Raw genomic sequence first — 27,073 nt, 5'->3', positions numbered from 1 at the left:
TTAAGCCCATTACTTCTTGTCCTACCTTCAGTGGACATGGAGAACAATTGATTTCCATCCTCTTTGTAACAGCCCAGGAAGGGAGAGTAGTTATTTAAGTTAAGGGCCAATGTTGGCACAAGAACAAAGGGATATAAACCAGCCATCATGGTTTCTAACTATTAGAGGAGTGATGTTCTGGAATAGCTTTCCAAGGGGAGTAGTAGGGCAAAAATCCTAACTTGTTTTAAGACTAAGATTGGTAGGTTTATGGAGGGGATGGTATAATGAGATTGCCAACAATGGCCTATGGCCCATCCACTACTGCTGTTAGCAAATATCTCCAGTGTCCGGAGATGGGACTCTGGAGGGGGAGAGCTCTGAGTTACTACAGAGAATTCTTTCCTAGGTGTCTGGCCAGTGGATCTTGTCTATCTGCTCAGGGTTTAACAGCTCTCCATATTTAGGGCCAGAAGGAAATTTTTTCCCAGGTCAGAGATTGTGGGTTTTTTTTTGTCTCCTCTGCAGTGTTGGGCAGGGATAAGTCGCTGGTTTGAACTAGCGGAAATGGTGGATCCTATGTAATTTGAAGTCTTTAAATCAAGATTTAAGGACTTCAGTAACTCAGTCAGAGGTTATGGGCCTACCTCAGTAATGGGTGGGTGAGGTTGTGGCCTGCAATGTGCAGGAGGTCCAGCTGGATGATTCTGGTGGTTCCCTCTGGCCTTGAAGCCTCTGAGTCTATGTGGGTGAAAGCCCTTAGCATATTTGAAAACCATTAGCAGGTCCCACCCCTCTATCTTCTTTTCTGAAGACTAAACATGCTTAGTTTTCTAACCATTCCTCAGAGGTCAGGTTTTGTAAACCTTATCATTTTTATTGCTCTGCTATTCTCTCCACGTCTTTCTTAAAGTGTGGTGCCCAAAACTGGACACCGTAGTCCTCACAGTGCCAAGTAGATGGGTATAGTTACCTTCCATGTTTTATATATGACATTCCCATTAATACACCCCAGAACGATATTAGCCTTTTTTGTAAGTGCATCACAATGTTGACTTGTATTAATTTTGTGATACATTACAAACCCATTACAAATTTTCAGCAGCACCACTGCCTGGCCAGTTATTCCCCTTTTTGTAGCTGTGATTTGATTTTTTCCTCCCCTTCTTCCTAAATGTAGTACTTTGCACTTGCCTTTATTGAATGTCATCTTGTTGATTTCAGACCAATTTTCTAAGGTATTGTGTTGATATCTTCTAGTGTGTAAAATAACTTGACTTTTTAGCATTGTAAGACAGATAATACATGAACGTCACTGGAAACGGTGTTGAAATAAGATACTTTAATTGGAGTACACTTAGTCTACAAAAAATATACCTGACTAAATAATGGAAAAATTATTTATTAGTAACCATTCAATGAAAAGCTGCCAATGAATATGATGTATCATTCACAATTAATTTGTCCAGCTCCATTACAAAATACTAATGTGGCAATTGAATTGTTCAAAATACATCCTACACATCAGAAAAACAAACACAAAAAACCCAGTTTTGATCCAGTTTACCTCTTAAAAACTAATGTCTGTACTGTTGAACTGTTAGTGCATAAGGGATTATCTGTTGCTAAATGTGTCATTTCTCTCTGTGCTGGCATCAGGTAGTCTGCAGTGATAATGGATTGTTGTTGTGGTATTTTTCCATGGGGTTGTTTGGGAATGGAAGTGGGAACTAATTGGTAACTAGAGTTATTGCCATTTTATACTAATTGTATGACCTGTATCATTGCTGAATAGTTGCATTGCAGTTCTGCTGAAATAGAATATTATGTTGAGCACTTCTCTTGTCTTAGGTCCATTGCAAGAGAACTGGAAAGGGGTGAAATGTGAAAGCAAACAACACCTTAATTGTATGATTAGTATGAACTGGGTGGCCTGTTAAACAACGTCACTTTTGTAGAGTTTAAAACTGGTTTTATTTATTCTGTTTTAGTTGCATGATGATACTTACAGCCCTGTGTTAGATGCAACCTTTGTCATGGTGGCCCGTGATCCAGAAAACAAGAGGTAATTTATCTGTATGGGAAACGGGGAAAACCACATAATCTAGATTGTTGTTGTTGGAAAGTGGCAAATGCTCTAACTTTTATATGTGCTTCAGTTATAAGTAAATCATATACTTGCCTTTTTTTTGGTTAGGAAATAGACAGTATATTTTCAGGTTCTTTTGGGGAGAGCTTGAGGGAGAGGAGGTCTACAGTTAGCGTCTTAGAACTGTACACCGAGTACTGTTGGTGGTTTTCAAACTGTAATTGGCATTTGACCCATTTCTAGAAATGGTGTTTTCCTGAATTTAAACAATAGACCTGATTAACATGCCAGAAGGAAAAGTTCACCAGGAATCTACTGTAACCATGAGAATTAATTGGTCCCTGTATCAAGGGAGGGAAGGGCTGATACCCAACTTGTAAATGGTCACTCACAAATATAATTTTAATACCGTACTGAAAATGCTGGGAGTTCCTTAGAGGACTCTCTCAACCCAAAACTTGTGTAACTAATAACTGGGACTGTTAATGATTCTGAAGGAATTTTAAAATTCTAATTTACATTTCCCCATCTTGCTGGTTTTACTTCCCACATATAATTTGCTTGGTCATTTAAAACAAACAAACTGATCATTTTCTCTTTTGGCTTTTAGTACACTAGCATTGCTGTGGGAGGCTTAACTAAAACATCTATCTCTTCCCTGTTTAATTTGCAATTTTCAAAAATCGTAAATCTTTCTATTCATAATAGGTTTAACAACTTCTTGTGTGCATAATGATAAAAAAATATTTTTGTGATTAAAATAATTCCATGTCCTTGACATAGTAATATGGTCACATGTTTATTTCTTCAAGTTTATAATGTATCTATCCTAGGTACTTAAATGGGTCCTGTTGCTGTACTATCTGAACACCTTACAGTTTTTAATGTATTTATCCTAACAACACCCCTGAGTGGTAGGAAGTGCTATTATTCCCATTTTACAGACAGGAAAGTGATATACAGAGAGAGTAAGTAACTTTACTGAGATCAAAGAGGATGGCTGTGGCAGAGTAGGAATTGGCCATGGGCAATCCAGGTTCTCGGCTAGTTCTCCAGTCACTGTACCATCCTTCCTAACCTCAGATCTGGGTAACTATTCCAAAAAATAAAATATACAAAATAATATAAAAAGACCACCTCAGCCCAGCTCCCTCCTCTGTAGTAAGAAAACAGAAAGAGAAAACCTGGACTTTGCAGCATGCTTGGAAAGTTAGCAAATCTGGGGAACAGAGAGAAGCTGCCTCAGCAGTGTAGCATGATGCAAACATAGCATATATGTATCTTTTTGTATCCAGTCTGAACATAATTTAACAATTTAAAAGCAGAAGTAACTTCTCCAAATTATGGAGAGGGAGGGCTCCGAAGAGTAAACAGTCATCTTGCTATGCAAAAGTTTTGTATGTTAATTTGATCTATATAATTAGGCATTGTAGATTTATGCAGCACAATAAACAAATGAACTGGACTGTAGGCAGCTTCTTATGTTCTTATTTGATAAGCTGTATGTGTGGTAAACAGCTTTTGGTTGCTGATAAGGCCACTGCTGAAATGAATAAATTATGGCTGAAGGCTTGCTACAGGTTTTTTCAAGTTCTTTCATTTCATTATTTTAGACAACTATTTAGACAATTATTAGACAATCCTAGATCACAGCTTGAATTTACTGTACTCCTAAATGGTTTCAATCTGCTGTAATCTCTTATATGAAAATTTTGGTAATCATTTAACTTTTTAAGAAGTATAAATGCTATGAGGACTCATTTTTAATTGTACTAGAGAACTGTTAACAGTCTGAGATCGGCTGAGCAATAGAGCCGATGGGTGACCTTTTGGTGTCACCAGCCATCCTATGAAACTTATTTATTTCTTTAGATGTCATCTTATCTGTGATAAAGCTATGTCTTTCTCTCTTAGATTGTTTGTGGACGAAGGAATGATGAAGGAATGTCTATTGATCTTTCCCCCTGTGCATTTACATGACAATTTTTTCTAAAGCATATCACTTTAAAAATAATTCATATCCATAGGCCAGCATTTGTTAATCCATTAATTCCTGAGGGCCCAGAGGAGGAAGAAATCTTCAGGAAAGGAGAATGTATGTAATACTTCATGTATACTTTATGGTAGTGGGAAACTCTGTATAGATTCATTTCAGTAACCGAGAGAGAGCGGAGTTCAGAAATTCTACTAGCAAGAGTTGCTCTTAATTTATTTAAGATCAAATTTATTCCACCTCACACAACTGCTCATACCTGGAGATGAGTCCAAACCATGAATTTTGAATCTGGATTTTGAAACATTTTCCCCCTCAACTTACCTCAGATACAGGGTTTTGTTTTAGATCATATCTAGTCATATCAATTTTTATATGCTATTGTAGTACATCAGAAGTGCTGAATAACTAAGTGAGAGTAAGGAAACTGTATATATGTTAATTAAATAAATCATACTTCCTGAACTGCTGCATCTTGTCTTCATATTTGGACTGTGGCACACTGAGGGCTATACTATCTAAATTGAATCACATAATATCTTACCCATTAAAGCCCCTATTCAGGACAGCATTTAAGCACATGCTTAACATTAAGTGTGCATGTAAATCCCATTGATTTCAATTTTCAGTGCTTTAATCTTTGTACAACCAATTTGACACTTTAGAGGGGCCTGATTTTCAACAACTGGGTGCTCATCACCTTCTGAAAATAGAGCTCTTTCATATATCTCAACTTGGGCATCCAAAACCAGAGGCAACCAAAATGACTAGTTGTTGGACTGTTCCTTTATATTCTAAGTATATTTCACTGCACAAGACATAAGATAGAGAGGAAGTCATTGTTAGCTTTCTGTATGTGCATGGTAAATCTTTGGGGTTTGTGGCAGCATGTACTATGTATGACTGATTTTTCATTTTCTGACTCACCCTTGGTGACTTTTTTTATTTAATTAAAGTTTGCTTCAAAAATACCTTGTTTTAGAGGAGTTCAAAACTGCTCTACTGAGTTCAGATAGCTAACTAAGTTAAAATCTGAAAATTGTGGGCTGCCATAACTGGTTTCATCATAATTCATGTCCTCATAAATTTGGTTCTTTGTACTGTATACACAGTAACCACACGAGTTTGTGGGGAAATCCAAATGCATGAGCAGCTAATTAACTGAACCATAGAAATGCTATTGAAGGAGATAAGAGGGATGGGTTGCAGTATCAGGAACCTTGGAACTTGTCATGATAAAACCAACTTTAAAAAAAAAAGTATAAGGCACAGATCCTTGCAAAAGCCTCATTACATTGTGTTTTTTAAAGTCCCCTGTTTTGTTTATTTTTAAAAGGGTACACACATGAAGTACCAGAAGCCTCTTAAAAGCTCCTTTTCCCCCAAAGTTCTACCCTATCTTCAGTAAATATTTAGAGTGTATATATAGATATATACTGCCAACGATACAAAAAGTAGAAATGTCACACACACTATTCAGTTCCTTTGCATTTTTTAGTATGAATCAGTCTGTAGTGGTTAAATGAATATCCTAGTATGTGAATAATGAGTCTGCAGTACATTGCTATGTTTAAAAGACCAACAAATTCTGTTGGCACACCAGCTAAGTGAGCATTTCAAAATAAAGCACTTAAATAAAATGTATGGGTAAAATCCTAGCCCCAGAGAAGTTAATTGCAAAACTCCTGTTGACTTCGGTGGGGCAGATTACACCCTATATTTTTTTCTTTAATGCAGACAAATATTAAAAGCAAATTTCTGATAATAGTCTGACTGTGAATACAAAAATCACTTAATCTGGTGATGAATTTTAAAATGGAGAGAGGAGTTGACCCCTTTGTAAAGCAATTGAAAACCAAGTGATGTTCTGCTATCTTTGTGCTCAATGCATTTTTTTTCTTTAGTGAACAAGATAAGGAGGATTGATTTCAGCACTGCATCCTTACTGAAAATGGCTCCCACTGCAGAAGAAAGAACCACTGTTCATAATATATTCCTTAATACACTGGACACAAGGCAAGTAGGTGAAGAACTAATAACTTGCAAGAAGGGACGGTAATGTGGCAGTTGAATGCACAGTTGTAGAAGGAATGGAGATACTTTTTGCTTTCCTATCCCATCACTTAAACACTTGGATGCTGTCTCCTGTACCTGGGATAAAGGCACAAAGCACCATCAATGTGCTGATATACCATTTATGTTCCCGAATGAATTTTGTGCTATCCAAGAAAGCTAATGCTATGCAGGAGCTGCAGTCAAGAATAAAACAACAAGGTTACAGTAGATGGCTTCTGAGAAAGCAGGATTGAATAATCTTAAAAAAAGGGATAGTCATGCTTAACCACAAGAAGGAATTTAACCCCCTAATGGGCTGTTGGAGCTATTGCACTGGCATTGCCTTAATAACTGGCTAGACTTCTAAAGGGAAGAGGTGTTCCTTGGCCATAATAATATTTTGCACCTGCTGATCCAAGATTCTCACAGTGTGTTGTAAACATAAATTCTGGCACCCTGTGAGACTTACTGCTTAGCATACTAATTTTACAGATTATGAGGGGTCTGGGAAATAGAGATACAGAGAGGTTATGAGTTATAGACAAGAAAACCAGAGTGAAAGATTTAAAAAAATGTGATGGGGCAAATAATCTGAAAAGTGGCAGAATTAGAAAAGATTAAGAAGTGAAGTGATGATAATAGAGGGAAAAGAAAGCTGAAAATATAATTCTTGTACAATTAGTAATATTTTTAATCTGAAGTGAAAAGAGAATCAGGAAAGACAGCAGGAAAGTCAAAGTAAGATACAGAAAGTGAAGTGAGAGAAAGGAGGAAAGGGAAGGACAAAAAAGGGTAAGGAAAACATTTTATTACCATTTGTATTTTTAGTTTTTTTAAAAAATCCCTCTATCTGCATGATATCTTTAAGCTTTCTGAAGGAACAGCAGTAGAGTTAGACACGTGCACTCACACAGAGCCATTCTTGAACTAACTTTATTAATACAAAGCAGGAATAACAGTACACAAGAAAATTCTGTAATGGCTATAGAAATAACATTAGCAGAGCTCTTATTTATTCCAATAATTCACAATGTATGTCTCTTAAAATTAGTTGTTACATGGCTGAAATTTTCAAGGCTACTTAGTTGATTTAGACATATCTTCCATTTAAAATTAGCAGATGTATGTGTAAATCCCCTAGACAAATTTGCAAATCTTAAACTATGTGTCTGTGATTAATTCATCTGGAAACTTGCATCTTCTATACCCTAATACAGTGGTTTTCAACCTTTTTTCATTTGCAGACCCCTAAAAATTTTGAATGTAGGTGGGGACCCCTTTGGAAATCGTATAGTCTGCAGATCCCCAGGGATCCGCGGACCACAGGTTGAAAACCACTGCCGTAATAAAAAGGTGAAGGACTTGCTTAGGGAGTGTAGAATGGATTTTTGGTTGGCTGGGGTTTTTTGCTAGTTAAACACTTCAGGTCAGGGGACTTGAGAGGTTTTTATGGTCTTAAGAGCAATGGTTCCCCCTTAGGCACATGCATAAATATTTTGAGCATCAGAGCCTAACTTTACTCATGTGAACAGTCCCACTGAAATGATCCACTTAAAGTTAAATATGAGCATACATGTTTGAAGGATCGGGAACTTAGACTAGACACTTGCATTAATCAAGTAGTGGTTTTTGAAGTCTGTCAGAAACTACGTTACTAGCACTTCCATTTTTTCCATTTGAATCCTGGCTTGCTTGGTGTGTGCACACACAAAGGGTTTTTCTATTTTTGCTGTTGTAGCTTGTTGAGCACCGTTAAAGCTGGATATTGAGTGTATTGCCTAAAACCCCTTGTTTCTACAGGACTGTAAGTTTTCGGAGTCGTGTGCTACCACCCAATTCAGTATGGATGGAAGATGCAAAACTTAAGGGCTTGGAGATCTGCCATCCTCAGGTATTTGAAGGAATACTAATGTGTTACAAAAATCATAATGAATGAGTTATGAATCATCTTTAAGGTTGCTGGATCTAAGACATTTAACTAGGGCTTTTTTGTTTTTTTTCTCTGATGTTTAAATATAGTTCTAAATGTAAGACTTTTAGCATTTCTTTTGATTTATCAGAAGAGATATCTTAGTAAAGAAATTCCTCCCCAGACATCTGCGAGTAATGGGTATTAATCAAGAGACAGTATCCATCAGTGTTAGTCTTAGGATTGCCACCCATCCAGTTTTCACCCAGACAGTCTGGGTTTCGGCTTGTATATCTGCATGCTATTTAACAAGCCCTGATATCTGGGGGTTTTTTATCTGGGGGAAGAGGCGGAGCATGGGACGGGGCCTCAGGGGTCTGATTACCACCCATTAGAAAGGTAGGAACCCTAGTTAGTCTAATTTGAGAGCACAAGATTTTGACTGAACAGTTCATATTGTTTTAACAGCTTTTGTCTGCCATGAAGAAGATTCTTTTTAAATTAGCATTTGAATATACCAAGTAGGCTTACAGATTTGTGCAATGCAAACCCTAAAGTAGTGTTTCCCAAACTTGTTCCGCTGCTTGTGCAGGGAAAGCCCCTGGTGGGCCGGGCCAGTTTGTTTATCAGCCGCGTCTGCAGGTTCGGCCAATCGCGGCTCCCACTGGTCGCGGTTCGCTGTGCCTGGCCAATGGGGGCTGCGGGAAGCGGCGGCCAGTACGTCCCTTGGCCTGCACCGCTTCCAGCAGCTCCCATTGGCCTGGAGCAGCAAACCGCAGCCAGTGGGAGCCGTGATTGGCTGAACCTGCAGACGCGGCAGGTAAACAAACCGGCCCGGCCCACCAGGGGCTTTACCTGCACAAGCGGTGGAATAAGTTTCGGAGCCACTGCCCTAAAGTTACAAAGTTTACCTGTAGGGCTTAGCAAATGTACAATTCCAGTAGTACAAATACAGAAGTGAAAACACCTGACAGATTCTGCAGAGAGTGTTTAAGATGGGCTGACCGCAATTTTTTTTGTTTTTGTTTTTTGATTTTGTTTTGGATGAGGTGAGCTCTTAAGAAGTAAGCACGCTGAGTCATTTAGACTTCTGTATATATTTCAATTGTGCTGTACAGCTGCCAAATACTCATTATAGGAGCTATGTATAATTCCATAACCAAGAAGAAAGATGAATCTGACAGGCTTTACCACTGTGTTGTGTGAGTACATGCATATTGTTGCCAGTTTGCTTTGTGTTTCTAAATGCAGGCACGGAACATTTTCAATAGAATCTTTGGGGGATTTCTCATGAGAAAAGCATTTGAGCTGGGATGGGCTATTGCCTGCAGCTATGGGTGAGTTTCAGGTTTTCAGTATTTGTGTAATCCAGAACATTTTGTGTGTTTTGTTAATAGGGTAGGGGGAAACCGACCAACAAAGTAAGAGTTCAGCAGTCAATGGAAAATATGTATAGTTGGGATAGAAAAGGGTTTGATGTTTGAATGGCTATTCTAACAGCAGGGCACATCAGTAACCGCTGTAACTTTAGCTTAATCAGGGTCAGAACACACCTTTCATTGTCACTAATAACTCTAAACTTGCATACCAGAGTCCTGGAGCTCAGATTTTACAATCTGTTTCTGGGAAAATATGTAACTGATGGAATTTTGTTTTATTTTTAAAGTGCCTTTCTGTGCTACTATCACTAACTCTTGGAGATACACACACTGGCTAAAAATGTCTAATATGGGTTCTTGTAGGTACTACATCTTGTTACATCTGTGATTTGATGAATGGCTTATGAACTTTACCTTACAGCCACTTACTCTTTAAAAACTTGACTAGGTCCCTGATCTTGCAAACACTTCCCAACTTTAAGCACATAAGCAGCCCCGTTGAAGTCTCTGGGACTACACATATTCTGAAAGTTAAGCACGTGTGTAAGCCTTTGAAGGAGTGAGGCCTGAGTGAAGAGGACTAGACAAACCAAAAGAGGCAGAAAATTGTGTTTTGACTCTCGTACATAATGTTGCTAGAGTATGAGGTGTAGTAGAAGAGGGTGGGAGCCAGTACTGCGGCAGGAGTACATGTATCATCACCTTTATGCTGGCATTCCCTCAGGATATTTGTTTTCTTCTTGGCACCCTGGCAATATTCTTTAGCAATTCTTATTGGTTTTTATATTTATGTGGCTCAGTTTCAGATAAATTTTGCATTAAAAATAATTGAAATTGTTTCAACTTGTGCAGAGACAAGTAGCTGCTCTTGAATACAAAGTGCCTTTTCTTCCCCCCTCTGCCAGAGGTTCCAGACCTTATGTAGTAGCTGTAGATGATATCATGTTTCAAAGACCAGTTGAGATTGGATCCCTATTACTGCTTTCTGCACAGGTAGGAGTTGGTCTCTTTTCAAACAGCCTTAAAGCTTATTTAGCTTGATGTCTTCATTCTCAATCATTGGCAATGAACAATGAGTTAGGAAAGAGAAACTGACTTTCAGTGTCAAGCCGTGGAATTAATTCTTCTTCCATCTTGTCCCCTTTCTTTAGTGTAAACGATAAAATAATAACTGTGTCCACTGTTCTGTCTAGGTTTGTTTTACAGAAGAAAACTATATCCAGATTCGAGTACACAGCGAGGTTTATGATTCAGATACCAGAGAGCACAAGACAACCAATGTCTTCCATTTCACTTTTATGTCAGAAGGAGAGGTGCCACAGATTGTCCCAAAAACATATGGTGGTAAGTGGCAGTTTTAATGCATCTCATTAAAACTTTGTTCTTGGAAGGGAAAGACCTATTTTCTGTCTGCTGGTGGAGCATACTTAATTTTTAATAGACTACTACTACTGGTAGAGTAACACAAAATGCCCCTTCATACTAAACTGTATTTATTCTATACAAATGTATTTCATATTGCTTCTCAAACTTGGTCTTCTGTGTAGTGCCCAGTACACTCTAGAGGCTGAATTTTTAAAGTGATAATTTTTTTAAAAACACTCTTATCTCTTTTCTTTGTTCCTGTCATTTCAGAGTCAATGTTGTATTTAGATGGGAAGCGGCACTTCAGTGCCGCCATGAAAGAAACCAGAGAAGTGGAGAAAACTACTGCAGCACCATAGCAAATTGTTAGCTTTGGAGAAACCTCTGCCAAAGATTGCTAGCTTCCTATGCACGATGTATCAGTGATGGTATTCCTGCTCTTTTACGTGATGTGGTCATCGGTGTAGGCATATTGGAAAGTGGTCTGTTTTTGTACAAAAAGACAATCATTTAGCGCTATTTATACAACTAGCTGTAGGCTGACTGTGATGTTGTACAGCTTTCTCCTCTCCTCTCCCTTTAGAGCTTCCATAGTTAAGATGTATACCACCTTAAAATTCCGCTGTGACAGGCTGTTCATGTTAGCAAAGAGGGATTGAAAAACATAGTCCAGAAAACTTTAAAGGGATACTACCATTGAGAAGTCTCAATTTTGTCACCATTTCCATCTCTTCTGTCCTACACACACTTGTGCTTCTCGTTATGGTCCCTGATACAGGAAAGCTATCATCTCTCTAAAATGAGGGCTGCAAATGTTGAAATCCTGTTTGATTATTTGTGTGCAAATCTGACCCAGGGTCCTGTCTAAGTTAAAATCAGCCTCTCGGGAACAGGTGCATCTGGGCAGCAGAAGGACAGTGTGATGTGCACATCTGTGTCATAATCCTTGCAATCAGGTGTGTATTTGTCTGCTGATGGGCTCTCACAAGGTTGCTGCAGCCCTTGTTTTGAAGAATTGATGATTTGTGTTTCCTGTTTCTTTTGAGGACACACTCATTTTTACAATGAATGAAATGGCCAAATGTGAAGTTGACAGATATTTGTGTGTGGGAGATCCCACCAGTACCATATACTCCTTTTTGTATTCTTTTATATAAGTGGTTCAGTAAACACAAGATGACTAGGGCAAATTCCTGAGAGAATTATTCCCGAAAGCTTTTAGGCTAAATACAGTACAGATGCTATTGGCAGGGTGTTGTGTACGTGTGGAGGGGAAGGCAGGCTTTTTAGAACAGAGCATTAGGTACCAGCTTTGTGTGGAGGCTGCTAGAACAGCAAGTGGATTGAGCTGATCCATGCAGAAGTCAGGGCCCAGTGACCCTGTTGAGCAGCTTACAGGCCAGGTCCTGAGGTGGAAAGATAGCTGTGTTCTCGGACCCAGAAAGATTCCAACCAGATGAGAGAGTATTGCTAGAAAAAAGAATCCTCAGCTGGACCATATACTGTTTTTTGTTGGTACTAAGGTGGGCAATAATGAAGCACTGCACCAAAGGATTATTTTGTATGTATGAATTGGAAAGCAGCGTTGTAGAGGGACTCTGACACCAGCTGAAGTCTCAGAGAAATAATAGGACCTCTATAAAATGGATTACAAAGGGAAGATGTAGATCTGGCTGAGAACAACGATGGGATAGCTGTGGCGGAAGATGGAACAATCTCCACTTAAGTACCTTAGAAAAACCTCTTGCATGGCAGCAAAAGAAGAAAAGGGAAAGTTCATGTGGAAGCATGCAGCCTAGAAACTGGCATATACGTTACACCCTTGACAAGACCGAGCGAGGAAGATCAGAAGGAACAGAGGCAAAACACAGACAGCGCATCCAGTCAGTAAAACGCAGTTACTGAAAGGGAGCCACCAAAGAGTAATATAGATAATAGATGTAATATTAGACTTTTGATTAGTACTATGCAACGCTGATTTTAAAATTATCACTATGCAATACCAGTAAAGCACATATTAAATGGATTAAGAACTGGCTAACAGATGGGTCTCAGAAAGAAGTTGTCAGTGGTGAATCATCATCAGGTGTGGAGTTTTCTGGTGGGATTCTGCAGGGCTCAGTATTAGCCTGATGCTTTTCATCAATGATGCAGAAGTAAATATAAAATCACTGCTGATAAAATGTGTGGATGCCACAAAGGTTGGTGGAGAGGTAATTAATGAGGTTAGGGCAGTCATACAAAGCAATCTGGATCACTTTGTAAGCTAGACCTATTCAAACAAATGCATTTTAACACAGCCAAATGCCAGGCCATACATTTTGGAACAAGAAGTGCAGGCCATACCTGCAGAATGGGGGCCTGTATTCCTGGAAAGTAGTGACTGAAAAGTATTTAGGGGTCATAGTGGACAAGCAATTCAACATGAAATCCCAATGTGATGTGGCAAAAAGGGCTAATAGGATCCATGGGTGTATAAACAGGGAAGTAGCGAGTAGAGTGGGGAGGTGATTTTACCTCTGTATATGGCAGTAGTGAGACCAATTCTGGAATACTATGATCAGTTTTGAAAAATTGGAAAGGGGGTAAAGAGCCACAAAAATGATTTTGGAAACTGAAAAGCATGCCTTACAGAGAGAAACTTAAATAGCTCAATTTGTTTAGCTTATCAAAAAGATTGAGATGATTTGATTACAGTGTATGAGGGAGAAAATCCTGGGTACGAAAGAGCTCTTTAATCTAGTGGAGAAATGCACAACAAGAACCAATGGCTGAAAGTTATACACAAAAATTCAAATTAGAAAAAAGGCACCATTTTTTAAGAGTGAGGGTGATTAACCATTGGAACAAACTACCAAGGGAGGTGGGGGATTCTTCCTCTCTTGATGTCTTCAAATCCAGAGTGGATGCCTTTCTGAAAGATGTTTTAGTCAAACAAGTTATTGTGCTCAATACAGGGTTAACTGGGTGAAATTCTTTGGTCTGTGTTATCCAGGAAGTCGGACTAGATGATCTAATGGTACCCACTGGCCTTAAAAATCAGCAAGTCTAGAGTCTTACCACAAAGCGATTTTAGTGTGCAGCAAGCTGGAGTGTAAATTTACATCACCATCTGGAGAAGCCCTTAGAAGAAGCAAGTAATCTTGGTCTCTGATTCAGCAATCAATAAGGGAATACATTGATAGAACTAAGCACTATAGTAGGATCTTATTTGAGGATAAAAACATTTGAGAAATTCAGAATCCTGGTGTGAACTCTTCCACTTGTAGTAAAGTCAGGCCATTGTTTTTAAAAGGAATTTAATATAGCTCATTTCCATTAATATTAAAAGGAAACAAAATTCAACTGTATAGTGTGTTACTGTGACATTCCCTAGGGTACAGTCTGGACTGCTGAACAGCTGTGTCCCCTCAGTTCTTCAACCTGGGGTGCCTTTCACACTGCTTTGCTGTGGAAACAACCACTCCTGGTCTATTCACACACAGCCTCTAGCATGCAAAGTCACTTGCAGCTGAATGAGATGAGTGCTCTAGCCAGTCACTCCTGAATTATATTGCAGAGTGACACCAGCAAATTCTCCGTTCTAGACTTGTCTCCAGAAATATGCATCTTGCACTGCCCAGCTCTTTCCTTCTGTGCAGTATAAGCTCATAGAAAGTCTGTCATTTTACTAATAGAAAATGATATGCACAAACCCTGTCATCTCAAATGAAGTTCCCAAACATTTCAACGCAAACACACTGATTTATATAAAACAATAAAACAAGTTTGTAAACTACAGAAAGATAGATTGTGATTACAAGTAATGAGGCATAAAAGTCAGAATTGGTTAGTCGCTAAGGTGCCACAAGTACTCCTTTTTTTTTTTTTGTGGATACAGACTAACACGGCTGCTACTCTGAAAGAAATAAAAGGCAAAACGCAAACGACTACCTAACTTTACAAGCTAAATCAGGGGTGACCATCCTGAGCCTGATAAGGAGCCAGAATTTACCCATGTACATTACCAAAGAGCCACAGTAATACATCAGCAGCCCACCATCAGCTTCCCTCACCCCGCTCCCACTGCCTCCCACCCATCGGCAGCCCCGCTGATCAGCACTTCCCCCTCCCTTCCTGCATCTCTTGATCAGCTGTTTTGTGGCATGCAGGAGGCTTTGGGAGGGGAGTAGGAGGAGCGAGGGCAGAGCAGGTTCAGGGGAGGGGGCGGGAAGGGATGGGGTGGGCGCAGGGCCTGTGGCAGAGCCAGGGGTTGAGCAGTGAGCACCCCCCTGGCACATAGAAAAATTGGCGCCCATAGCTCCAGGCCCGAGTTGGTGCCTATAGAAGGAGCCACATATTAATGTCTGAAGAGCCGCATGCGGCTCTGGAGCCACAGGTTGGCCACCCCTGAGCTAAATGAATTCAAAGCAAAGGTTTTTCTCATCACATGCTTTTACTGGCTGAACTCCTTCAATCAGGACCCCTCCCCCAGTTCTGTGTTCCTTCATGTGTCATTGATGCCGTGAGCAGAGAGAGAGAGGCTGACAGAAGGAGGATTTGTGTCCTCTGTTCTCCCTTACAGCATTTCTCTTCTTTGAGAATCATCCCCAGCTGGGGCTTAGGCGGCAGCAAGTCTGTTTGCCAAGATGTAAATTTATTGCTCACACACCTCTTTCTGTCAAAGAATGGCCACTTAACCAGGTGATTGTTTATCTGATTTTGTGGACACTGGCTGAGGCATGGTTGTCTCTGAGGAACTGGTTTGGGCTGCTACCCCAGAATTGGAATATGCCTTAGTAGAATCCAGAATTCTACAGTAGAATCTCATACCTCTACATACAATGTTGTCACACATATTTTACCAGGATAATAATGATCAACAAATTATGAGTTTTCAAATGATACCTCTGTTAGCCGACAGCCAAGGATGTTTGGTGAGGTGCCAGCTATGCCCGTTTATACCATCCGTGACTTTAACCGCTAGGACGCACTGTCCCTTCGCGGCGGGCAGCCCGGGCTAGGCTGACGGATGCCCCAAGGTCCTAACCACCCGTGACTTTAACTGCTAGAGCTCAGAGCTCCTTCGCAGCGGGCAGCCAGGATTGACTGACAGGTGCCCCAAGAGTTTGCCCCGTGGAGGCGGCACAACTCAACGCTAGGCTCTTAGTACTCTCACCTAATGGCCAGGCTTTAGAGCCAAAACGGCTGAGGTTCTTTAATTGTGTTGGCTGCTTTACAGTAAACCAGAGAAAACAAGTCAGGCTTATGCATAAATGGTTACCAAAATTTATTAAGCTAGATTCTAATCATGTGGTTACAAAATTGCTAGTGCCTACTTATTTAAATGTAGAGATGTTACACACACAAACAAGTTACAAAACTGAAGCCACAATCCCAAAGAAAGAAAACAAAGTATAGAGCTCTATTTCAAAATATGTGTACACTAAAGATAGGAGATCAGGTGTGGGTGCTTCTTACCCTCCCTGCATCTCTCGATTCCAGCGGTGCCAAGCCAGGATCGGTCACTCAATTCCGCGGAAAGACGAATAAGGGACAAGGCGTAGGGACCCTCTTAGCTGCAGAAGCCTTGGGAGGCTGTCACTTATCTGACCAGCAGATAGATAATGAAAAGCACTCAAAAATCATGGTGCTGTAGGTCCCCTACTTATACCTCTGTGCTCCTTTATTCTCTTTCTCCTTTCTTATGCCAAATTGAGGCTGGTCTGACGCCAGCTTTCGCAAGAGTAGTTTACACTTGCAAAGGAGAGAAACAATAAGTTTCGACTACTGGACATTTCTTTTATCAGGGTAAATATTTTCCCACCTAGGATGTTGGTGTGTGTGCATCACGCTATTTAGTAGGGGCTAAGAGCCATGTCTGTCACAGGGCCTCTGCCTGCTGTGAGCTTAATCGTCGTATCTGCTCCCAGAGGCACATTGTAGCAGCACACCTGTGCTTTCACAGCTTCAAAGGCTGTGCTGGAATATATGTTAAGTGCCCTGTTCCTGCTTCCTCCTGTGTTTCCAGCAATGCTGGTCTGGGCGGGGGAGGGGAGGGGTGGTGGTGCTGGCTGTCTGGCTACAACCTCACAAGGCATACTTTGAATAAAATTTATCATAATTTGGTAAAAGTGGTACAGTCTGTCACAGTTACCTCTTGGTCATTCCCCTCCAAGCTGTTCTTTTTGTGTAAAGATAGGGTTAGACAACTTCTCCAGAAATGTTGAGGGGACTGATGCCATCTGACACTATCTAGAATGAGTTATGGGTAGAGTTAGCTACCTTTTGCCTATATAGAACTTCTAACTTTTCAGCCAAACTTTCTGTTGAAACTTTAAGTTATGACAATATGGTGATATTTAATACTTTTTATCAGTTGTGATACTGTACATATTTCCTATTGTCTTCCATTTTGCATTCCAGACAGGAGGGCAATAAGATATACATCAGTGGTTCTCAAACTTTTGCACTGGTGACCCCTTTCAAACAGCAAACCTCCGAGTGTGACCCCCCCCATAAATTAAAAATACATTTTTTATATTTACACTAGTATAAATGGTGGAGGTAAAGCAGGGTTTTGGGGGGTGGAGGCTAACAGTTCGCGACCCCCCATGTAATAACCTTGCGACCCTCTCTGAGGTCACAACCCCTAGTTTGAGAACCCCTGATATATATGGACCCTTTCTAAATTAATATGTTTGATCTATCCAGAAGTCCATCTGAAATTCTCTCCCAGTGTTTCCCTCCCTCATAAGAGGGAGCATGGGTGGATGTCAAAAAATAAGTAGTGAAGCTGAGAATTCAGAGCTACCTGTATCTGACCTATCAGTAGCCCCCTACTTCTTACATTTCAACTTTGGTACAGTAATCCTGTTCCTTGCATAACAGTGCTGAGTTAAAGTGGCTACCCAATCCTGTCCCCATCCTTTTCTTTTAGCAGCAACTCTATATACATAAAGCACCGTATTTTCCAACTTCACCTCTAGCGTAATTTTTTAAAACAAAAAATGGAAAACTGCCCTCCGTAGCTGTGGCCAAAGTCCAGAAAGCCAACCGAGCAAATGCAGAATAGAATGGAAGGCATAAGTGTGGAAGCCCTGTGTGTGCATAAAATTCCTGGTGACTTTGACTTAGAGATGTACCCCAATCAGAGTAATGATAGACATGTATGAATAACCATGTGTATACTGTAATTAACAAATAAACTAATGGAAATACGTTATTTGTGTATCTTGTTATTTCAGTTTTGTCAGGAAGTGTGGTTGTCTCTAGACTTGTTCTTGTTCAGCATATTAGTAGGGTAGCATGTATTCAGAGTTCATCTGTGAGATGAGGAGTACTTGTGGCACCTTAGAGACTAACCAATTTATTTGAGCATAAGCTTTTGTGAGCTACACCTCACTTCATCGGATGCTTATGCTCAAATAAATTGGTTAGTCTCTAAGGTGCCACAAGTACTCCTTTTCTTTTTGCGAATACAGATTAACACGGCTGTTACTCTGAAACCATCTGTGAGATGTATTTCCATCTCTGACTCTAGGCCTGCTGAAGCTTACCTGTTTAGAAGAAATTTGTTACAATTTGCATGTCATGTTAATGTATGTGTTTATATACAAGCACATATGAGATCAACTTATATGGAGTTAAATCCTGTGTATAATGTTGTAAAAGATATATTTGATGTTGCAAAAACTGAATTTCACATTAGTTAAAAATGTTACATTATTTTGTATAATAAAATATTTATCGCAACTAAATGACCAAAATATAGCCCTCATCCCTACTTTAAAATGACTACCAATTCCAGACAGGCCTAATGATAGTAATAGCAAATACACTGCTAATAGTCCTTAGGGGAACAAGTTACTGTAATCATTAGTGTATTGTTTAATAAAATTAATTCATATTGACAAGAACTTTTGTTTTTTAAAAGCTACTACATACTTCCTGCTATCATTCTTCTTTATTGCAGCATTACAGTCCTTCATTTTTGTCTGTATTGCATTTCCTTTGGTATAGCTACGTTCAATAAGAGCTATTGTATAGTACAGTGTAGTGAGGCAGAATGGCCTCCCTCTGGACTGGATAGTGAGGGACCACTCCCCTCCCTCTGATGGGGAGAGCCAAATGTGCCCCATCCTCCAGCTGGAAGTACCGGGAGAGGACAGGAAATATAGGAGGACAGCTCTGGAGCACTAGAGGGAGCAGATATCTCTTTCTGGGAGCTGCAACCCCTACAGGATCCCAGACTAACAGCTGAGCTGACCAGCACCCTGTGAACAAAGAGGCAGAGGGCACCGAGGAGTGGCTGAAGCGGCCACTGCATGACTGTGCGGTGGCAACACATAGCCCATGCTCGATGGAGCGTCACGAACTAAGTGGGGGAGGAAATAGCGCAGGGGAACCAGACTTCAGTCCAGTTGTGCTGCCGGGAAGTGAGGCAGCGTGTTTTGGTGATTTCTCTGCTGACCCCATAGTGCGACCACCTTCCACTAATAAGGCCCTGGGCTGGGACCCGGTGGAGTAGGGTGGGCTGGGATCCCCCTGCCACCAGCCCCACCCCTGGGGTGGCAGCCTACTCACCTGAGGCCAGAAGGCCTTGTATAGACTTATATTGCTGCCTGCCCTAGCCAGGAGGCTGGGGCTAAAAACTGCTCATTGCTCTGCCCCACTCAGAGGGCCAGAACCACAGACCGTTGTTTGCTGTGAGTCCTGATTCTCCTGACTAGAAGGCCAATGGCATTTTGGGATGTATAAGAAGGGGCATTGCCAGCAGATCAAGGGACGTGATCGTTCCCCTGTATTCGACACTGGTGAGGCCTCATCTGGAGTACTGTGTCCAGTTTTGGGCCCCACACTACAAGAAGGATGTGGAAAAATTGGAAAGAGTCCAGTGGAGGGCAACAAAAATGATTAGGGGACTGGAACACATGAGTTATAAGGAGAGGCTGAGGGAACTGGGGATGTTTAGTCTACAGAAGAGAAGAATGAGGGGGGATTTGATAGCTGCTTTCAACTACCTGAAAGGGGGTTCCAAAGAGGATGGATCTAGACTGTTCTCAGTGGTAGCAGATGACAGAACAAGGAATAATGGTCTCAAGTTGCAGTGGGGGAGATTTAGGTTGGATATTAGGAAAAACTTTTTCACTACAAGGGTGGTGAAACACTGGAATGCGTTACCTAGGAAGGTGGTGGAATCTCCTTCCTTAGAAGTTTTTAAGATCAGGCTTGACAAAGCCGCCCTGGCTGGGATGATTTAATTGGGGATCGGTCCTGCCTTGAGCAGGGGGTTGGACTAGATGACCTCCTGAGGTCCCTTCCAACCCTGATATTCTATGATTCTATGACTAGGACTAACAATTACTTATTGCTTTGTGCTCCCCAGGGGGTCAGAGCCCAGACTGTTAACTGTTGTGTGCCCTGCCAGGAGGCTGAGAGCCATAGACTGATGATTACTTGGTCCTAACCAGTGGGGCATGAGCCCATCTACTGTTGCCTGACACAGTGAGGGAGAGTGGCCTCCCTCCCCACTGGATAGCATGGGACCACTTTTAAATTTTAAATTTAAATTTTTTAAATTTTTAAATTTTTTTTTTTGCTTTGCTTTAAGGTAGTTGACTTGCTAAAGGCTCTTGTGATGGATATTAAGGTAACTAATCACAGGGGAGCGGTAGGTGGTGTGACATTACACCCCATGTTCTTCATAGAAATATGTTTATGATATGTATAACTAAGAAGCATTTTATGCAAGATGGCCATCATTGGAAGGTATCACTGGAAAGGTTGTGATTTACTGAACATGATTATCCAATTTGTATGCATGTATCATTTCTGTATCTAAAGTTAGGAATATTGACTATGTAACAGTTGCAATTGGGTGTGTATTTGCGAGACACCCACCAGACACCTGGCCATCACAGCCTTGATGGCCCATTAGGAAGAAACAATAAGACTGTGAAGATACTAATCTCTCTCCTTCCTGAGAGGCATCTTGGGACATAGCTGTGACACTACCAGGTCAGGTGATAAGATAACCAGCTACATAATACCACCTTGGACACTGCTAGTACTTTTCCTCTGTAGGGGATGGGGATCAAACAAAGGTTTCTTGCTTTAGGTAAAGCCTTTTTATGGCTGGAGAGGGGGTTAATCTTGACTCTCCTCCACTGTCTACCCAAGAAGAAAGACTGCTGAAAGTACCTGAAGGGACAAAGGAACTAACCTGAGGGGAAAGGCAAGGGTGAGTCCAGACTGAGACAGAGTTCCAGTCTGTAAGAAAAAATGACTGGAACTCTAAGCTACAGAAACTCTGCAACTTGCCTAAAATAACATTTAGGGTGACAAATTACTTCTTGAAACCAGTCTCTTTAAGATCTTAAGCTTAGTATGCATGTTTTATTTTATTTGCCTCAGTAATCTGCTTTGTTCTGTTTGCTATCCCTTATAATCTGCCTTTTATAGTTAATAAATTTGTTTAGTTTATTATTAAACCCAATTTGTGAAATTTCTAACTGGAGGGAGTGGGGAAGAAGTTGTCAATACCTCTCTTCACATTGAGGGAGAGGGCGAATTTTTGAGCTTGCACTGTGCAGATTTTTCTGCGCAAGACAATATAACTTTGGGTCTGCACTCCAAGGGAGGTGGGCACCTGAGTGCTGGTGCAAGTCCTTTAAGTTGAGTCTTCCCAGAGCTGATCTCAGTGTCTGTGTCTTTCTGCAGCTGAGTGTGGTCCTGTGTGCTAGAGGAGGCTTAAGAGCCTGGCTCAGCAAGACAGGGTAAAAGGGGCCCAGACGGGCTCAGTGGCATCCCAGTATATATAAGGGGGCACCTTAAAGTGGGGCAACCCATCACAGGTGGCATTTTGTCATGGATTAAAAATTAGTTGAGAGAACAAAACTAGGAATAAATATTCAGTTTTCATGACACGAGTTTACTAATGAGGTGTCCTAAGGCTCTGCACTAGGAGTAGCTATTTAATGATTCTGTGAAGTTGCAAAATTTGTGGATAACACGTTTGCTTGAGTTAGCTCAGAATCAAGCAAATAACTTAAGATTTACCCAGCACCAGGGAAATGGGCAACACAATTACAGATGAAATTCACTAATGGCAAGGTAATGCTTATGGGGAGAAACAATTTGAACTACTTGTACACATTGGTCGAATGCATAGTAGTGGAAGCGCTGTGTGCCAAGTTCATGGGGCTTTTGACTTAGAGATGTACTCCAATCAGCTGTTACCTCAAAGTAACTATGAAGGCTCGTTTCAGCAAAAAGAATAGGAGTACTTGTGGCACCTTAGAGGCTAACAAATTTATTAGAGTATAAGCTTTCTTGGGTTACAGCCCACTTCATCCGATGCATAGAATGGAACATATAGTAAGAAGAAATATAAATATACATACAGATAAGTTGGAAGTTGCCATACAAACTGTGAGAGGCTAATTAGTTAAGATGAGCTATTATCAGCAGAAGAAAAAAACTTTTGTAGTGATAATCAAGATGGCCCATTTAGACAGTTGAAAAGAAGGTGAGAGGATACTTAACTTTAGGGAAATAGATTCAATATGTGTAATGACCCAGCCACTCCCAGTCTCTATTCAAACCCAAGTTAATGGTATCTAGTTTGCATATTAAATTCAAGCTCAGCAGTTTCTCGTTGGAGTCTGTTTTTGAAGCTTTTCTGTTGCAAAATTGCCACCCTTAAATCTTTTACTGAGTGGCCAGAGAGGTTGAAGTGTTCTCCTACGGGTTTTTGAATGTTATGATTCCTGATGTCAGATTTGTGTCCATTTATTCTTTTGCATAGACTGTCCCGTTTGGCCAATGTACATGGCAGAGGGGCATTGCTGGCACATGATGGCATATATCACAGTGATAGATGTGCAGGTGAACGAGCCCCTGATGGCATGGCTAATGTGATTAGGTCCTATGATGGTGTCACTTGAATAAATATGTGGACAGAGTTTGCGTTGGGCTTTGTTGCAAGAATAGGTTCCTGGGTTAGTGTTTTTGTTGTGTGGTGTGTGGTTGCTGGAAAATATTTGCTTCAGGTTGGGGGGCTGTCTGTAAGCGAGGACTGGTCTGTCTCCCAAGATCTGTGAGAGTGAGGGATCATTTTTCAGGATAGGTTGTAAATCTTTGATGATGTGCTGGAGGGGTTTTAGTTGGGGGCTGAAGGTGATGGCTAGTGGCAGTCTGTTATTTTCTTTGTTGGGCCTGTCCTGTAGTAGGTGACTTCTGGGTACTCTTCTGGCTCTGTCAATCTGTTTTTCACTTCAGCAGGTAGGTATTGTAGTTTTAAGAATGCTTGATAGAGATCTTGTGTTTGTCTCTGTCTGAGGGATTGGAGCAAACGCGGTTGTATCGTAGAGCTTGGCTGTAGACAATGGATCATGTGATGTGTCCTGGATGGAAACTGGAGGCATGTAGGTAGGAATAGCGGTCAGTAGGTTTCCGGTATAGGGTGGTGTTTATGTGACCATCACTTATTAGTAGAGTAGGAAATGGACCGCTTGTGTGGATTGGTCTAGGCTGAGGTTGATGGTGGGATGGAAATTGTTGAAATCATGGTGGAATTCCTCAAGAACTTCTTTTCCATGGGTCCAGATGATGAAGAGGTCATCAATGTAGTGCAAGTAGAGTAGGGGCATCAGGGGACGAGAGCTGAGGAAGTGTTGTTCTAAGTCAGCCATAAAAATGTTGGCATACTGTGGGGCCATGCGGGTACCCATAGCAGTGCCGCTGATTTGAAGGTATACATTGTCCCCAAATGTAAAATAGTTATGGGTAAGGACAAAGTCACAAAGTTCAGCCATCAGGTTTGCCGTGACATTATCGGGGATACTCTTCCTGATGGCTTCTAGTCCATCTTTGTGTGGAATGTTGGTGTAGAGGGCTTCTACATCCACAGTGGCCAAGATGGTGTTTTCAGGAAACTACACCGATGGATTGTAGTTTCCTCAGGAAGTCAGTGGTGTCTCGAAGATAGCTGGGAGTGCTGGTAGTGTAGGGCCTGAAGAGGGAGTCTACATAGCCAGACAATCCTGCTGTCAGGGTGCCAATGCCTGAGATGATGGGGCGTCCAGGATTTCCAGGTTTATGGATCTTGGGAAGCAGATAGAATACCGCTGGTCAGGGTTCCAGGGGTGTGTCTGCACAGATCTGTTCCTGTGCTTTTTCAGGGAGTTTCTTGAGCAGATGGTGCAGTTTCTTTTGGTAATCCTCAGTGGGATCAGAGGATAATGGCCTGTAGAATGTGGAGTTAGAGAGCTGCCTAGCAGCCTCTTGTTCATATTCCAACTTATTCATGATGACGACAGCACCTCCTTTGTCAGCCTTTTTGATTATGATGTCAGAGGTGTTCCTGAGGCTGTGGATGGCATTGTGTTCAGCACGGCTGAGGTTATGAGGCAAGTGATGCTGCTTTTCCACAATTTCAGCCTGTGCACGTTGACGGAAGCAATTTATGTAGAAGTCCAGTCTGTTGTTTCGACCTTCAGGAGGAGTCCACACAGAATCCTTCTTTTTGTAGTGGTGGTAGGGAGAAGGATTCTGTGGGTTAGTATGTTGTTCAGAGGTGTGTTGGAAATATTCTTTGAGTTGGAGACGTTGAAAGTAGGATTCTAGGTCACCATAGAACTGTATCATGTTCGTGGGGGTGGAGGGGCAGAAGGAGAGGCCCTGAGATAGGACAGACTCTTCTGCCGGGCTAAGAGTATAGCTGGAAAGATTAACAATATTGTTGGGTGGGTTAAGGGAACTACTGTTGTGGCTCCTTGTGGCATGTAGCAGTTTAGATAGTTTAGTGTCCTTTTTCCTTTGTAGAGAAGCAAAAAGTTTGTGTTGTAAATGGCTTGTCTAGTTTTTGTAAAACTTATACTGGTATGAATATATCTTCTGAGTGAAGGAGGGCAGCCACCATTTTGTAATACATGATCACAAATTAGATCCATTTTGAATTCTGGGCTACTGGTGGATGCCAGGAGCTGCCATGGTCAACTGCAAATTATTTTTGGGCTGATGAAAAGTGTGACCTTTTCCCTCTGATGTAACCCTTATCAGTGTTAGGCATGCTTTTGTTGTTTAGTTTGTTTTGTTGTAATGTGCCTTATAGGGGATTGCCCACACAGATCACATAGAATCATAGAATATCAGGGTTGGAAGGGACCTCAGGAGGTCATCTAGTCCAACCCCCTGCTCAAAAGCAGGACCCATCCCCAATTAAATCATCCCAGGCTGGGATGATTTAATTGGGGATGGGTCCTGCTTTTGAGCAGGGGGTTGGACTAGATGACCTCCTGAGGTCCCTTCCAACCCTGATATTCTATGATTATCAAGCACATGGAAGCTTGAAACTAATACAAAATGTTATGATCTTTTTATAAAGAGAGTCTTCGGACTGGGAATACATCACATGGTGCTCCAGCATCTGCAATGGCTAACCAATAAATAATAGATACTGGCAGATAAAACAAACCCTCTGCGAACAAAACATTACCAGTCCTCAGCCCCATTTCTCCCCAGATATCTTGGTGATGAGTCTTGTGCCACAGGCAAAGGCTAACAGATCTGAGATAGTGTGTGTGTGCTTTTCTCCCTCTCTGCAATTCAGCCATATTTGATGTCAGCAATGTGTTGGAGCTCCCTTGTTATAAATGAGGAGGCTGCCGCAAGACATTCTCAGCTTTTGAATTCCCTCCCGTCTTGTACACTGTATCTCGGCGATGTTAGCCTTTAGCCACGGCACAAGGCTGCTCTTCTCTCCCAGACATCTGGGGAGAAACTGAGTTGAGGATTGGAGAAGTTTTGTTTGCTGCGGGGTTGTTTTACCTGCCAGAATGTATTTATTTACGTTGCAACAGCACCCAGAGGCTTTGCACAGGATGGAGTCCCGATTGTGCTAGGTGCTACATGAATACCTGTTCACTTCCCAGAAAAGTTCACCCAATCTAAGAAATTTACACTGGTGAGAGCAGTGTATTGTATAGTTTGGTGAAATTAAATTCCATCCAGATGTCCAGGGCCCGGGAGGCTGCCTCATCATCATTCTGTAGATATGAAAAAATCAAATTCTAACATGACACTGTATAAGAATAATAAGCTTCCGTGGCAATGTAGAAAGTCACTTTTTACTCTTTCAAGGATCACACTACGATTTTTAGGAAGAGAGGTGGACACTATTCATAATATCAGATGCTACTTTACTGACTGCACACAATGTTGTATCTTTTTTTTTGGTTCATGAATGACCTTATGTTAAAGAGATCAAAGTGTGGGAAGAGCACCCATGCAGAGAATGTGCATTTAGGAGGAATTTCAGGTTCTGGTGGTGATCAAGCATGTTTTAGAGGTGATGTTCTTGTCTCTTGTAGGAACAAATGCGTGCACATGAACCCCAAAGGTTTATGATGGCTAATATTATCCAATCCATTTGGCACAGAAATGCTGGTCTTGGAGAAGACTCCACAATTCTCCTGCTCTAAATTAAGAGCAATGAAAACTGTTGGGAGAGGAACAGGAAAAAGATTCAGGTCATAGTGTGAAAAGAGGATCATCCACAGACTATGGGAATTTTAAATACACTACAATCTTCCTTTTATATTAGCATGTACCCCAAAAGTTTTAAGTGTTAGAAAAAAAGTTAAGTTAACCAGATCTTTTTCTAAAAGTTGTGTAGCTCCATTTATTTCAGTTGAACTATGCTGACTGACACTTGCTGAGAATCTGGTTCTTAATGTTAGACTGAAGAAAAACTAAAATGTTTTCCAACTTCAGACAAAGAGGAATTTTAGTTTAACTCCTTTGAACTGTATTCCTGGCTTCAGACTTCATTACAGCTCATTGTATAAATTGTGGAATATGGTCTCTGACTCATAGTGAACAATTGGCAGGTGGCAATTTCTCAGCTACAGCTTCTAAAATATCAAAAATAGAAAGTTGGGGCTTAATAGAAAACCACTGGGAGGGAAATTCTGGTATCTTTTTGAAAAAGAAGCAAAAGCATAAAGGATTTTATGGATTAAGCTTTTGTGGAAATTAAGTGATCTATCCAAAATGAGATTCCTAAAGCTAAGTCCATATAGCTAAGGAAATGATGTACTATATCTATCTATATTTTTAAGAGGATGCAAGTAACTGAAGATTAAAAAGTGCAATTTCCCTGCTTACATAGTATCATAGCAGTGCATTATGCACTAAACATATGAACTCTTGACTAGATGGAATGGGATAAACTCAAGCTCAAATTCTTAGCCTCCTTTTAGGAGGCCCTAGAAGACCAATTGTGTCAGCTCTTTCTGCTACTGGTGATCTCTGCACAGTGA

At 41.0% G+C, this 27,073-nt stretch overlaps 1 protein-coding gene across 6 annotated transcripts in view; it reads left to right on the top strand.

Annotated features, from left to right (window-relative positions):
- ACOT9 (acyl-CoA thioesterase 9) overlaps positions 1–17,973 on the top strand; it is a 41,583-nt gene extending 23,610 nt beyond the window's left edge. For 3 of the 6 annotated variants that reach the window (XM_084634381.1, XM_084634380.1, XM_084634385.1), the window contains 8 exons: positions 1,971–2,044; positions 4,096–4,163; positions 5,966–6,077; positions 7,917–8,007; positions 9,277–9,362; positions 10,310–10,397; positions 10,598–10,748; positions 11,040–17,973. In XM_084634381.1, the coding sequence (XP_084490507.1) occupies positions 1,971–2,044; positions 4,096–4,163; positions 5,966–6,077; positions 7,917–8,007; positions 9,277–9,362; positions 10,310–10,397; positions 10,598–10,748; positions 11,040–11,128 (759 nt within the window). In that variant the 3' untranslated portion in view covers positions 11,129–17,973. The remainder of the gene's footprint in view (positions 1–1,970; positions 2,045–4,095; positions 4,164–5,965; positions 6,078–7,916; positions 8,008–9,276; positions 9,363–10,309; positions 10,398–10,597; positions 10,749–11,039) is intronic. The other 3 variants (XM_084634382.1, XM_084634383.1, XM_084634384.1) reach the window with 3 other exon arrangements.
- The last annotated feature ends 9,100 nt before the right edge of the window (positions 17,974–27,073 follow it).

The sequence above is a fragment of the Lepidochelys olivacea genome (assembly GCF_965140295.1).
Source record: "Lepidochelys olivacea isolate rLepOli2 genome assembly, chromosome: 1".
Lineage (NCBI taxonomy): Eukaryota > Metazoa > Chordata > Testudines > Cheloniidae > Lepidochelys > Lepidochelys olivacea.
The sequence above is the reverse complement of the archived record's forward strand: the minus strand, read 5'-3'. Positions and strand labels throughout refer to the sequence as shown.